Source organism: Lineus longissimus, chromosome 16 (genome assembly GCF_910592395.1).
Source record: "Lineus longissimus chromosome 16, tnLinLong1.2, whole genome shotgun sequence".
NCBI lineage: Eukaryota > Metazoa > Nemertea > Pilidiophora > Heteronemertea > Lineidae > Lineus > Lineus longissimus.
Window position 1 is genome coordinate 5,340,375 of NC_088323.1, and position 14,843 is coordinate 5,355,217.

At 41.4% G+C, this 14,843-nt stretch overlaps 1 protein-coding gene across 8 annotated transcripts in view; it reads left to right on the top strand.

The window, feature by feature from the left end:
• LOC135500870 (histone deacetylase 4-like) overlaps positions 1-14,763 on the top strand; it is a 53,933-nt gene extending 39,170 nt beyond the window's left edge. For 6 of the 8 annotated variants that reach the window (XM_064792542.1, XM_064792543.1, XM_064792537.1 and 3 more), the window contains 13 exons: positions 69-212; positions 806-929; positions 1,322-1,544; positions 1,899-2,058; positions 5,040-5,126; positions 5,356-5,556; positions 5,690-5,944; positions 6,141-6,359; positions 6,590-6,787; positions 7,076-7,293; positions 7,755-7,873; positions 8,188-8,321; positions 8,589-14,763. In XM_064792542.1, the coding sequence (XP_064648612.1) occupies positions 69-212; positions 806-929; positions 1,322-1,544; positions 1,899-2,058; positions 5,040-5,126; positions 5,356-5,556; positions 5,690-5,944; positions 6,141-6,359; positions 6,590-6,787; positions 7,076-7,293; positions 7,755-7,873; positions 8,188-8,321; positions 8,589-8,861 (2,355 nt within the window). In that variant the 3' untranslated portion in view covers positions 8,862-14,763. The remainder of the gene's footprint in view (positions 1-68; positions 213-805; positions 930-1,321; positions 1,545-1,898; positions 2,059-5,039; positions 5,127-5,355; positions 5,557-5,689; positions 5,945-6,140; positions 6,360-6,589; positions 6,788-7,075; positions 7,294-7,754; positions 7,874-8,187; positions 8,322-8,588) is intronic. The other 2 variants (XM_064792539.1, XM_064792541.1) reach the window with 2 other exon arrangements.
• The last annotated feature ends 80 nt before the right edge of the window (positions 14,764-14,843 follow it).

The following is a 14,843-nucleotide window of genomic DNA, read 5'->3' on the forward strand; positions in this document are numbered from 1 at the left end:
ACCTGCTGCCACCTCCTCGCACTAAACCGTAACCATGCTAATCCCGTGTCTCTCCCTCTTCGCTTCAGGTAGTGCCGAATCAGTTCTATCCTTTTTATCTCCAGGTGATGAAGAGTATGCTCGGCGCGAACGCTGATCTCAACCTTTACACGTCGCCTTCCATGCCAAACATATCGCTCGGAAAACCACCATCAGCGTCCTCGCTTACTCAGGTTAGTCCACGCACGTCATCTTGACCACCAAGGTTGCCATGGGTACATTTAAAGGGACTATAGACCATGGCTGATATGAATAAAGTCTAGCAAATGCTTTTACTTCAATTTTGTACAGAAAGGTGTAGTGTAAATGTACATGGCGATTTAGATAAAAGCATTTGCTAGTCTTTATTCATATCACCCCATGAGGTTCAAGATGACATACATGAGAATATTTGGATTTGTTTGGTCAAACTTGTCGGTTGGTAAACCACTGTCAGTGTTATCACTTACGCAGGTGAAAATTTTAAATCTGTGAAATATTTACTTTGTTATAAGCTTTATGTGTATTTTGTAGAAAACAAATTTTGGTAAAAAGTCATCCCCGCATACATGTGATTTTAGTCGCCGCAGCCTGCAATTTTAATCACATGCGATGATAGTGGTTCGTGTGCGGTGGTCACTGCACAATATCAAACCCAGTGGTTACTGGTTTTACACCAAGATGAGAGTACCTTTTGTCGCACAAAGCAGGTTGCTGCGATTTGAATTGCTTGTCTGCGGGTCGCTTAAGAAGTAGCCGAGTATGACCGTTGTATTTTCCCTTCCAGTCGAGTGTGGTGACGCCAGAAACCTCGGAAGCTGAACTACGCGCAATGGCTGCCGCACGACTCGGTTTGCCGTTGACCGGTCATATGCTTACTACATTACCATATTTTACTCCTTCACTGCCAGGTGAGTTATCGTGGGAGGAAACCAGAAAAGCCAGATGATATTTGTGAAATCGTTAAGTTAAAGGCCAGGTTGTGTGGCCCAAGGAAAATACAGTAAACTTTGTATTTATTGCGACGAGGTGCAACAACAGGATAAGAAGGGAAAGCTCCAATAATGATAATAAACTGCTCGTGGGAAACAACATTTCTGATTTTTGGGAAGATCTCCGTTTTCCTCCTCCTGAAGAGGGTTTAATTGGACAACAGAAAGGGATAGATCTATGCCTCAGCTCCCTGTAGAACTTTAAATCTTCAAAATCAGATCAAAATTAAACATTTTTGAGCCATATTTTTGTGAGGGCGATTCTTCGAGCACCCTCACATCCCTTTCAACTTCCAAACTTGTCTTTTCAGTTATTGACGGCGAGTTCACGCCACCCAACAGCCCTGCCTATATCTCTGCACAAATAAAAGCCCTCGAACAGCAGCAGCAGCAGCAGCAGCAGCAGGGGGCACTAGCAGGGGCCAAGCCGACGGGCCCGAGCCCGTTATTAATGGGCGGTGTAGCCATGATGGACACGTCGACATCGTCACAACAAACGCCACAGCAACAAGTCGCACAGGCGCGATTACATCGGTAAGGATCGATTCTGTGCAGAGATTTCCAAAAAAAGACATCAATGATCAGTTCTACATGCAGCCTGGCGATCTGTTTAGCACCCGGTGATAAATATCACACAGTGCAGGATGGATGAGATCAAGTTGGGCCAATTCTTGTTCACCAACAGCCACTTTGATACTTTGGCTCCTGTAGGTCCTCAAAGTTTTGTAGGTATTGAGGATTTCAGTAGTCGAGGATCAGCCTTATCCTGGGGTTATAGAACTTCGACTGTAGACCCAATTGTCACTTGCTTATTTCAGACATCGCCCTGAGAATTGCCCAGCTCTTGGAACTTCAACTTCAGACCCAATTCTACGCTTGTTATTTCAGACATCGGCCGCTTGAACGAACGCAATCTGCACCTCTGCCACTCGGTAACCCGTTATTACATCAAAAGAATATACTCTTACAACATCAACAATCGCAGCCTCATGAACAGCTTATGAACGAACAGATGTTAAAGGAGCACCAAAACCATTACATTAAACAGGTAAGATGAGTTATATGGCACTTAAACCAAATAGAATCTTATATTTACCATTTGGCACCAGTTGTCACGACTATCATACCAGTCGTCTAACCCCTGTCACCCATGTGACAGGCTTGCTGACGAACAATCTCCAGGGCTTAGTTGAAGGATCAAGAAAGCGGGGCAGTTCAAACCGGTGGTGGCTTAGTGACATTTAGGAGTGTACTGATCTGAGTCTTGAATACAACAAACAATATATGCGAAAACTAGAGTGTAAACTTGCAACCTGTTTAACTTATTTTGTTTATTTGGTGTAGAATTTATTGATTTGTTTGTGTGTCTCTGTTGAAAAAAAAATGGGTCACAAAATATTTATTCAGTACATATTTGCTCAGTCATTTGTTTACAAGGCTCTCCATAGTAGATTTGTGGACAAAACACTTGACTGTGGAGGTGAATGTCAAAAGGTTTGCACTAAAAAATATCGCCGTCATCTAGGACTGAGGTGGTTTTGATTCTTATCTAGATTCAGTTCATCTTTTCATCAAGTTAAGAATTTTATGAATTGAAGAATGTCTCTATACTTACACTCACTATTTCACGTAAAGATTTGCCAAATAAAAACTTTGTGGCCTTTCACATAACTTGTTTTTGTTCCCAAAATAGAAGCCATGAATATCCTGTCTGTGTGGAAAGTATTTGGAAAGCAGCCAGACAGCATTTTCTGCTAATAATACATCACCTGGGTTAAAGTGGTTGGTGTCAGTGATACTGGTGCCTCCTGGGAATTGAAAGTGGAAATTCCCGGAGGGAATTTGTGTGAAATGAAACACAGGATCAGGCCAACCTCTGCATAGGGGGGTTGCACATGCTATTACGGTTGCGATGGCCTCTCCTTGCCAACCCCTGCAGACACTTTCGCAAAAGTCAAGGAATTTCACCGGCTTACAATGTAGAATGTCATGTTGTTAAACTATGCCAAACCCTCCTGATTTACTTAGTTAAAAATGAAAAAAAATTACAGCTTTGCAGTGGCTGAAATGTTAACAAAAGTCGAGAAATCTGAAACACGCTGTCAATACCGCTGTCAATCACATCCTTCGTAATAAGCTATTTATAGACAATATTTCCCTATTTAGCGTAAATAGAGAGATGATTAATAATATATCTGCCAATTAAAGGGCAAAAAGATATTTCTACTCAAAATAATATATCCAGGCACGTGAATAATATCGCTAATCTTCCCATTAGGCCATACCAGTTTGATATCTGGGATAGCCGGTGATCAGGTTCATGTTTCTTAATTTGAGGAAGAGGAGAAAATTTCGCAAAAGAAGGAGGGAAAAAAGCGTGGTCATCTGATCATAAGTCCCACACGCTGCCTCTGTGCCATCGGGCCTTTAAAACAGTCAACCTCACGCATGCACTTATCTTTCCCTGGGAACGAGGTGATTCTATCTCAGTAGAGTATGGCTGCCCACGTTACAAACATAACAAAAGACTGGTTCAGGCCAGATATCCTGGTTACTTCTTACATTCCCAGGGTTCGGCCCAGGGCAGAGCTAGACCTAGTTTTATCCGCTCACGCAAGGTATTAAATTGGTGCGGCCCTACCGTTTGTCATCGAGAAAAAAACTTTTGCACAATTGAATGCACCCAAGGCAAAAGCATGTCAATCAATGAAAGCATATTCTTTGATAGTCTCATGAATGATAATCCATCCAATGCTATTATCATCGTGGAAGTGGGCTGCAGTCGATAGTCACACTACATCGGCGGAGATTACGACCTTTCATATTTGCGCTAAAGTATGACTCAATATATCCAGGGTAGCACAACTTTTTGATATCTATATGTTTTCGTTTGTAATGTGTAAACAATTTTTTTCATGTTGAAAATCTGACTGATGATCGATAGTATTTTGTTTTATATTTCAAGGAATGACTTTTGAAGTAAACAAATTCTGTTAGAAAATACGAGTCATTTGAAATGCCGTAGAAAAATATATGATTTTATTGATTTTTTCATCAACTGGTATTTTATAGTGTAGTTCGAAAAATAGGCAGGGGTTAATGTTGTAACGACCTGTGGGCATCCAAAGTGTTAATAATAATTGTACAACTAACAACAACAAAAATTTTCAATAAATCTATCACAAAAAAAGTGGATGATATTATTAAGAATATTTTCTTGCTTTTTTCATACTTTAGCTGCAATTGCATCTGAATGGTTAAAGTGTATTCTGACCCTGCAGCCGCGGGGACCTAGCTTAAGTTGTTTGTTTATGGTGTATAAACTTTCTCTATAACCAGTTGCAATGTTATGTAATGTGAGAGCAAGTAGAGTTCAGTGGGATCATACGTTACGTGTAACGTTGCCCCACGTGATTGCGTTGATAAGAATATCGTTGATTTATATAGCGCACTTTTCAACTCTATGTCTGATATGATAAAAAATTGATGAATGAAAAATACTGAATTCAGCTGCTACTTCAGGTCTGGTGATTAGGAGGTTGACCTCTGTTCACCAAGTCAGTTCAACCTCCCAGACCACCATGGCCTCCAGGACATCTCTATTCGCATCCTCGAATTTATGCACATCGCTCCAGATGGCACAACCGCTAAGGCCACTTGACTCTCCAGAGAGTCTTCCTGGATCCATCGCCTGCGCACCATGTCGCCGTTTGGACTTAACACAAAGGACAACACGTCCTGGTACCTCCCTCATATTCTTCTGGCGTTTCCATCACCAAGTCAGTGTTGAGTTGTAGCAGCTAGCGAACTAGCGATCTGTCACCAGCTGCGATGATGGCAAACTGTTTTGATGGCAACAGTATAAACAGAGTCTTGTTGCAAACACCCGCAATGATATGTTTGCGATTTTTATCGCAGGTCCCAGCAACAGAAATTGCTTGTTTTCATGGCGTTTTAGTCGCCCTTCAAAGTTAATCGAGCCTACGTTTTGAAGTCTTTGACGTCGTCTTTAAAAATGTCTCATTGCAGCACATACGAAATACAGTTTTACAGCGGGCGGGCAGCAAGAATCATATGGAGAATGTGGATGAGGAGACCGAGGCCAAATTAGCGCAGGTAGGCAACTAGTTCTCATATAGCCTTGGTTAGGTGGCGCCACTATCCAGTCGCTCACCGATCAATCTGACGATAGAAGTCAATACAGGTTCAGCAGTATTGTTTTTTTTGCCTCAGATCATGTATATTGCTTTTGTTTTCTGTAAGAAGCAAATATGATTCAGAATTTTTTACCTGGCCTTTGTTTGGCTAGGATGAACTTTTTATAAAGTCCGGCGTCTTTCTTCAGGAAATGAAAGAGGTGAAAGAAAAAGAAGACGACGATGTTGTGGTGATACAAGAAACGGAACCAACGCGGTCGCCGCCACCATTACAGGCCACGCCCCCTCAAGCCCCGCCTGCTCTGCTGCTGGCTAGCGAGCTCGAACTCCAGCAGAAAGAACGTGAATCATTCCTACAACAACAGAGAGAGCTAGTTGCTAGCCAAGCAGTAAGTTTGAACTTTCGTGTATTTAAAAAAAAAATTGTTAAAGGATGAGCTCTACTTGAAGTTAACTGTGTAGAAATGCCTTGCCAGATGTCAATCTGTCTGTTATTCTCAATCTTCTCTGTCTCTTTCACAGCAGCAGGTCTCCCCTCCGCGGCCCATCATCCACCGTCCCCTGTCGCGGACCCACTCAAGTCCCGTCGTCACATTCAACATGCAGTCGCAGGATCCGAATAAACGGTTACGCTACACGACAGGTATCGCCTACGACAGTTTGATGCTGAAGCATCAGTGCGCCTGCGGGAATAATACGACACACCCGGAGCATGCTGGGAGATTACAAAGTATTTGGGCGCGGTTGCAGGAGACGCGACTCGTCGACCGATGTGAGGTAAGTTGATTTTGCCGGCAGCCATTCTCCCAGGGCTAAAGTAGCACGGACAGGGTAGGCTGCTTGGTAAGTTGGAAAGTCTGATAAGATTCGGCAATCAGGGCAAGTAGTTCTCCAGGGTGAAAATGGCTGGGAAAATTTGTCAGTATTTCACGCACGTTGTACGTTATTGTCAACCTCTCTTTCTTTGTTACAGCGGGTCAAATCGAGAAAGGCCACCATCGAAGAGTTACAGTCAGTTCACAGTGAGGCTTATGCGTTATTGTACGGAACGAATCCCCACAATCGACAAAAACTTGATCCAAAATTATTGGAAACGTTGCCGTTGCGTTTCTGTTTACTGCCATGTGGGGGGATCGGTGTTGACTCCGACACGGTCTGGAATGAGGTGCATACGTCACATTCGGCCAGAATGGTAAGAGTTGTCAGTTTGACGTTTTCCTAGAGGTGGCAACACACACACATCACAACAGTGCTGGGCACGTGTTCTTGATAAAAGTACCAGTTTCCAAGGAAGTATCGCTATTGTCCAAGGCTCCAGAGAGGCTTTCCACAAGACCGCAGCAGTTCTGACTTCTGAATTTATTTCATTCAGACTTCTATCTAACGGTGCTTCATAGACCTATCCTCATCTTTCAATTCCAGGCTGCAGGATGCGTCGTCGAGCTTGCATTCAAAGTTGCCATGGGCGAGCTGAAAAATGGACTGGCGATAGTGCGGCCGCCGGGACACCACGCGGAGATCCAACAACCAATGGGATTCTGCTACTTCAATAGCATCGCGATCGCGGCAAGACAACTGAGGGAACGATTGAAAGTTGAGAAGATTCTCATCTTAGACTGGGTGAGTAGAAAAAGTACTTCCGTCTGCTTGCTATGTTGTTGTTTTCCATTCACTTCAGGCGCGTCTGCTCAGAAAGACAGAACAATGACCAATGCCTCTGACACAGGCAAATGATTCTGCATCAAACTCTGCGTAAAATAGCTTCAGTTCTTGTTCTTTATCGCCTCGTGTATGTAACTGAAGTTGGGCACCAAATCGTCAAAAGCTGTAAAATGATGGGGTGTCCTGAATTATTATACAGATATTTTGCCCTATTTCAAAAATAGTTTCATTATTTTGCCCTTCCAGGATGTTCATCACGGAAATGGAACGCAACAAATATTCTACAACGACCCGAACGTTTTGTATCTGTCGTTACATCGTCATGACAACGGGAACTTCTTCCCGGGAACGGGTGCGCCGGAGGAATGCGGCGAGGACCAGGGCCTGGGATTCAACGTGAATCTGGCGTGGTCAGGTGGTATCAGTCCACCAATGGGTGATGCGGAGTATATGGCGGCATTCAGGTTAGTTGACAAATCTTATGAGAATTTCGACGTGGGATATTCGTTAAATTTCAAACCCTCAAGTAGTTAGTGTTCAAATGATTACTGTAGTGTCTGGGGGAGAGAAGCAAGGATTGCGTTTCTGGATGAACCAACGCGACTTCCTTGCTCATCAAAGTCCTTCAGACATGACTTGAACCAAAGGTTGCCTTGGAGGAAAAGACTCCCTGGAGAATAGCACCACTCGCCAAAGTCGGACCACTAGGCCAATAAACCCAATTGGCACCTAACCGTAGTGGCACGCAGGATACGCTCATCCCGCCTTGGAGGAGGATTACTCCTAGGAGAATGACCCCTCCAAGTGCAGAGCGAACGCTGAAGAAGAAGAAGAAGAAGAAGAAGAAGCACTGAGTGCAGAGCAAAAGCTGAAGAAGAAGAAAAGTTTGAGATTTTGTTCTGACCTCTGATGCTTTTCCCTTCAGGACAGTGATTATGCCGATCGCGCGGGTGTTCAATCCAGACATTGTTCTGGTATCTGCAGGTTTTGATGCGGCTACGGGTCATGCGCCACCCCTTGGTGGCTACTTGGTATCATCTGCATGTAAGTAGAGGTTCTTGAGAGCTGTCGGTGTATTGTTTTAATGATGTCAGAGCCAAGTGCAGTGGAACTTAACTGAGCAGACACCTCTGTCAGCAAGTGCAATGGAACTTAACTGTGCAGACACCTCTGTCAGCAAGACACCCTCTGTGTGTAAGGGACACTGATTGGCTTGTTACATGACGTTGACACATTACCTCCTAGTCTAGGTTGAGAGATTCTAGTCCTGGTAAAGTTCAGGAACCAAAAAATTTGCAAATGTTACAGCAAAATACAGCATCTTACTTTAACATCTTCATAAATTGTCAACGTTCCAGGTTTCGGTCTCATGACGCGGCAGGTCATGACTCTGGCGAAAGGAAAGGTAGTTTTGGTGCTCGAGGGAGGTTACGATTTACCCGCAATCTGTGATGCGTCCGAAGTTTGTGCTCAGGCTTTATTAGGGGACGAGGTCAGTATTAATACGCGTATGAGCGTGCATTGGTTTTTAAAGGGCGCTGTGGCATTCTGGGTAAAGTGTCAACTCCCAGTCTGAGGGTCGTGGGTTCAAACCCCAGTCTGGTCACCCATTTATACTCTGTTCTAAGATTCCTGTTTGACAACAGTACTCTTAGTCTTAAATTGTCTGCTGGCAGCCGAATCACTCCCTTCTCTGCTCTTGCCAAGGTACCTAACTTTCCGCAGAAGTTCTCAAATTTCTCACCATTCCAATTTTCAGATCCCGCCTTTAAAAGAGGAGGAATTGTGTCGACCACCGTCAAAGCCTGCCATAGAGACACTGAACACTACAATCCAAATGCAGCGTGACTATTGGCCGGTCTTAATACGGCACGCCGGCTCCATAAACTATTCACTTGTCGAAGCACAAAAACTAGAACGGGAAGAGGCAGATACTGTGACGGCCCTGGCGTCATTGTCAATGGTTGCCGGGCATGGGAGTTTGAGTGATACGGGATCGTCGCAGGAATCTGAACCGATGGAAGAGTCATGAGGTGGCGCCATCTCTCTGTAAATGTTGACAACGTACAGTAGTTAGATCGCCTGCATGCCTTTCGTCCCGACACTATCTGGTGTTGTTCACGTGAAGTGTTAGAATAGGCCACGTACTCGGGTGAGCTTGGTCTACTGAAAAGTGACCAAGATTTGGAAGTACCCCCTAACCGGTTCAAAGATCCATTTCGGTTCACGTAGTGACTATGATTTGGAAGAAACTGGTTCTAAGATCCATTTCTGTGCAGTTGGTGACCAAGGTTTGGAAGAAACCAGTTTGGAGATCCGTTTCTCAACTGTCGAGATGTTGAGAGAGATGGCATTGGAAAGATTCGAAAGAGTTCATGAGAGAGTTTTGTCAATTGAAAAAGTTTGGAAATGATTGGATTTCAGAATGTGATTAACAAAAACAGTGCAATGTTAGCCAAATTACGACTAAATCTAGGACGTGTCGAGGTATTAGACTGATCAGTTCAGATGGTGAGGCGTGAAAAATCGGGTGAGGAGTACTGGAGTAAAGGATTGTAAAAATAGCACCGCTTGTGCGAAACAAGTACCAGGAATGTTTTAAGTTCGTACAATCTCAAAATATCTAAGATGTATTTTTGTGTCTGAACATCACGATTTTGCTACGGTAGCATGAGATAGGTCAGTATAAACGTGTTTTCGTATCTGGTTTAGAATTCTGTCGAATTTTCTGGGTCGCGGTCGATGTGGTCTCCATTAATTCATTTATTGTGACGTCGACATTGGGTGGGCAGTAACGAAAGCTTGACTGAGGGGTGGGGCCCATCAGCTGCCCTAAAAACATGTGTCAGACAAGATTGGAAACCATGGTAACAGCTTTAGCCGCACTTCTAGTTCTCGCATGTGCACTGTTTAGACGTGTAAAAACTGACAAAATTTGAATGGGCATATTTTTTTGCTAAGAGTGTTAGATGTTCATTGAAATTTATTTTGTATGATTTGAATATTTGAATGTCAAAAATTCACACAAATGTAGAGTTTACGTAACAATGAAAGATGGTTTATTTTCAAGTTTTTGTGCAATTTCACGAATGTGTCTGATCGTGTTGAAGCGTCAGAACCACCTCTGTAAAATACAATATTTTAAATAGTTTAGCCAAAATGTTTTCAGTTTTTTTAAAGCACTGGGCACCAATTTCAGTGTTCACTCCATTTGAGTTAAGTTGACTATAAATACTGTGTCGAGACTGCACCCCCATGTACATTGATGTACTAGTAAAATCGTCATGTTACTCTGCTGTCCTTACATAAAAGTAACTTCAGGACAATATTCCAGACACAAAATGGAAAGTGTTTACATGTTGTGACGAAATCCTATACGGTATTACCGCAACATCAGCCATGGGCCGCAATTCCTTTATAGAGGGCAGCACGGTGGCTCTCACGTGATTCACAACACGGAATAGGCTGCCCTGTTTTAGTTGTGGTTCATGCCTGATTTCTTGTGGTATTTGTAAATTGCGTTGAAATAGCACGTACTGTACAAAGGTTCGAGACTCTATCAAATGAAAAATGTTAGTGACATATTTAGTCTAAATTTGTATATCTGTCATCAGGTGGCCATGGCAACAACCAACGCGACCAAACTTAAAGGGGCTGTAAGAGCACCTCAGATTTTTATAAGTTGTTTTATAGTTTAATTTTGTCTGTTAGGCGGCGTTGTTTGTGGCGATGGTGGCCATTCTGTATGTGCTCAATCTTTGATTTTGTGATTGGATAGATCAATATGAACTTGTTGTGTACATTTCTAGTCATTTCAATGTATCAGTATTTGAACCTAATGTAGTAAAATATTGTATACATTTGGATTAATTATAAAGATATCGTTAGGTGGCGCCGACAAGAAGCCCCCCGGCAAATTTACGTAAAGCAATTCTATAATATAAAATAGATGTAGATGTCATATATATATATTGAGAAGATATCTATATGTTTATAAGAAATACTGTGTGCAGACGTCATTTAAGTGTGCTTAGATTTTGTGACCTTCGACCTCGGATGTTGCCTAAGGTCACAGTTTTTTTTTCCACAGTTTGGGCTGTGACATTTGTTATTGAAAATCCCATTGGAATATCACATAACTCTCTATTATTTTTCTTGTTTGACACTTCAGTCTCAATCAATATTAAAATAGCCAGCAATTTCACTTTCTAAAAAAAGGAATTATTTCAAGTTCTCACGTAGTGTTTGGATATTTTCAGGATGTCAGCAATTTATTTGAGCCTGGCACTCAGTTGCATAATAATAGACCAACGTTTCTCGCTTAACCCTTGCCTACTGAGAGAAAAAAGTCACAGTTACTTAGTTGCCTCACACTGTCACTCATTATAATTACACTTGGTGCTGCCATCTATTCATTAATTAGTGTACTAGGGGCCAGCGTAAATTTTGTGGTTATCGTGCAGAGGATGTTGTCGCTTGTTGTCATGGTAACAAAACAGACACATATTCTCGTGTATATTTCATTTGATATGCTAGCAGACGGTGATCGTTGACCCCATCCCCAGCCTTCCCCAGATCAACACCGCGAGTCATGGCCGACTCAATTATACTTGGTTGCATTAGAGATTGAAGAAGAGCCAATCACAGCAGGTTATTCTGGTATTCCCGTAAAATGGTCAGTTACTTTATGCATAGAATGTAAATATATTTAATAGAGACCTATCGTCTGCCTTTGTTGAGCTTTAATTGCTGATTACCAAAATATCACATAGTTATACTGTAAGCTCAGTTTTGTCTGTGACTGTATTGATTAACAAATGAAGGATTTTGTATCCTTGAGGAAAGAGCAATGTGTTTTGAGTAAGGTAGGCTGGTACAGTTATAGCCCCATGGCAATTATTACTCCCTGTGTGCATGAAAGGAAACACTTAAGGCATAAGGTTGGTATTAAGTTGAATGTGGCAGTGGTAGTGTGTAGTTTCGGATGTCTATGGAAAGTTCGCGGAATTGAGATGAAATATTACACTTGCAAACAAAACAGAGTTTACAGTAGACACACGTATCTTCCATTTTAAAATTACGTGGAAAGAGTAGAAATTATTTTTTATTTAGGTAGAATATTCTTATTCTTATTGGGTTTTAGAGTGATGCCCACTGAAGAATTATATGGTGGATTCTTCTTCAAACTGATTGAAGATCGGCATGAAAACATCACTGATATTAAATACGGGGCTGCTATTTATAAAACTTCTTCAAAACCAAAGACACATATTTGTGATATGAATTTGAAGCTGTAATATGTTGAGAGACTTCAAGCTAGGTGAATGAGGTGTACCCGCTGTAAGGATTCCCAGCACATTATCACTTCCTTCTTCTTGAAAATAACTCACCCCCTCACCCCATCCCCAGCACTCATCCAACCTTGTACAAATTCCCCTAGATTGTATACACCTAGTTTGCTTCTGATAAATCGTACCCTCATGATTCATCTTCGTTGTAAATCAGTACCTGATTAGTCTCCTGCTGTAGTCCCTTTCAATGAATCTTGAAGTAATCACGGGCGCATGAAGATATCAGAATCATAGGGATTGATCAGCCCCAAATAATACACCCACACAACTGATAGAATAATGCACATTTCACTATTTTGAGTCCCAAGTTTTATGTGGCTTTGGTGTTGGCTGTCGATCACTACAAAGGGTGGTTGAATTTGTTATATCTTCACTCGCCTGTGATCACATAGTGATATGGAAATGTTGTGTTGGCAGAGAGATAATCTTTCAATCTGCTTGTACCTGAACCAAAAGGCCATTTTCCAAAGTCACCTTGAATCCTTCCTGACTTGAAACTCTGAAATGTGTGTCATATTACAAGTAATCTTGGACCAAATTGCAATTTTTTCGATGTCAGTGTATTGTTTTTGTACAGATTGTCGTGTACACTCTTCAACATGGCGGAGAAAAGCTAGCGTATTTTCACAACAAACTATTGTGAAATTAAGCCATCTTGAGTTGCTTTTCATTATAATGCGATCTAGGGTCACTAAATGACGTTTATTTGACCAGCTCCCTGTTACACTGTTCATGTGGGCAGATAGTACATATGATTATCTCAGAGTCTTCTTTATCAAGCTAAGAGAAACACAATGTATAATATGGACTAAACAGGCCTAGATGATTCTGTAAACCTCGTAGAAAATGTTGGTATGGTTGTTGAAAATCTATCCTAGGAGAGTATCAGGCATTATGGTGCTTTACATATTTTGAGTTCTTGAACACATGTTGTTACATGTTGATTAAAAGCTTGCAAAAATCACCTATCAGAGTATGTGGCAGGTTTTGAACTTAGATGGCCGGAAATAATGAGTTTTACAGTTCAGAGTATGTGGCAGGTTTTGAACTTAGATGGCCGGAAATAATGAGTTTTACAGTATCATAAACATACCACCCAGTGTTGTACTCAATATGTTCGAAAGCACAAAGATTTCAAAACTATAAACATATTTTGTACTCAATCGGCGCATAGGTAATACAGCTTCAAGTTATCTGAATACTTAAATCCTGTTTAATTGAAAGTCACATTTGTTAGTACAGGTAATCTATTGATTTTGTAGTACCAGTATCATTTGGCTGGTATTCATGAAAGAATTTCATACCAGTAGCTCTTGATTTGACAGTGTCTGTAGAGTCTTTCTTTATTTTCAAAATGTATATTTTAAACTCATGAAAAATTGTGTAAAAATCGTCTGGATCATAAGAAATGTAAAAATTGATGATATATTTTCAAACTGACTTCTAGAGAGATGAACAGATATTGTTATCTAGTGAAAGTGTAGTAGCTGTCTTGTAACAAGTTGGGGCAACGAACAGAACCAATTGAGGGTATGCTAAACATTCTGCTAACTGAAATCTTGGGACAACACCAGCTTGTCCAAAACACACTGAATGCTCGATGATTTGGTCGCTAACCAATCCTAAGGCATTTCTCATGGTCTACTATCCCAACTTGATACAAGACTGCTGTACCTTTTATCTTGTTTTTTGTTCGACACACGTTCAAATGTAAATTACTTAATGCTTTTACTTTCGTTTTGTACAGGATGACCCAGTGTAAATGTACATGTACAGTAAAAGCATTTACTAGTCTTTGCTTATATCACCCATGAACTGTACAATGGTTGTCACCATCTGCAGTTGAGCGAAATGGTTTAAAGTTGCGATTATCCTTTGAGCGTGTGTTGAATCAAAAATACTGGCGATATGATTTTTGATGACTCTGGAAGGTGGCGTTGTGATTTGTTATTTTTGTGCATGGCGCACACTGAGGCGCCCCTTCCTTCGACTGGTTCTTTAGTATAGTATGGAGGACAGAAGAATTATGATTTATACGAAAATATGTCGACATGATTTGCGCGGAGACTATGAAGAAAAATCTATGAAATTTCACTCAACTATCTATCTTGTGGTAGTTCATGGAATTAGACGCGAGTGGTTTTAATGTTGTCTTAACAGTACTAATCCCTTTGCCAGATGGTCCTAGACCAATATTCTTGAAGTTTCGAAAACGTTTATGGCGATTTGTTTCTTTACATTCTCCGGGAAAAGGTGTCTCCTGCTATGGTTATGTTGTGGTATTATCTGTGATGATTTAAGCAGCAAGTTCATATACTCTGCGTAGCTACCATGTCATGTGACAGACAAGATGGCCGCCATTCAAAAGACAATTCGTTGGCCTGAACTTTTCAGTGATCAGGAGGTCTTGTGAAAGAAGTTGTGAATCTGACTGTATGAAGTTGGAGAGTGGGTGATCACTTTTCCCACAAATTTGTTAAAGGTTGAAGAATAATGTTTTGAATGGAGCCAACTTGATTGTCATCATTTAAAGTCATTGTAAAAATGCTTCAGATGGGAATAAACGTTGTATGTAAAATGGGATATTGGTCTCTGATATTCCTCTTTGGATTGTGCCAGTGGAATGACCCTATGGCTATGTACAAGACTCACTCTGTGCTATA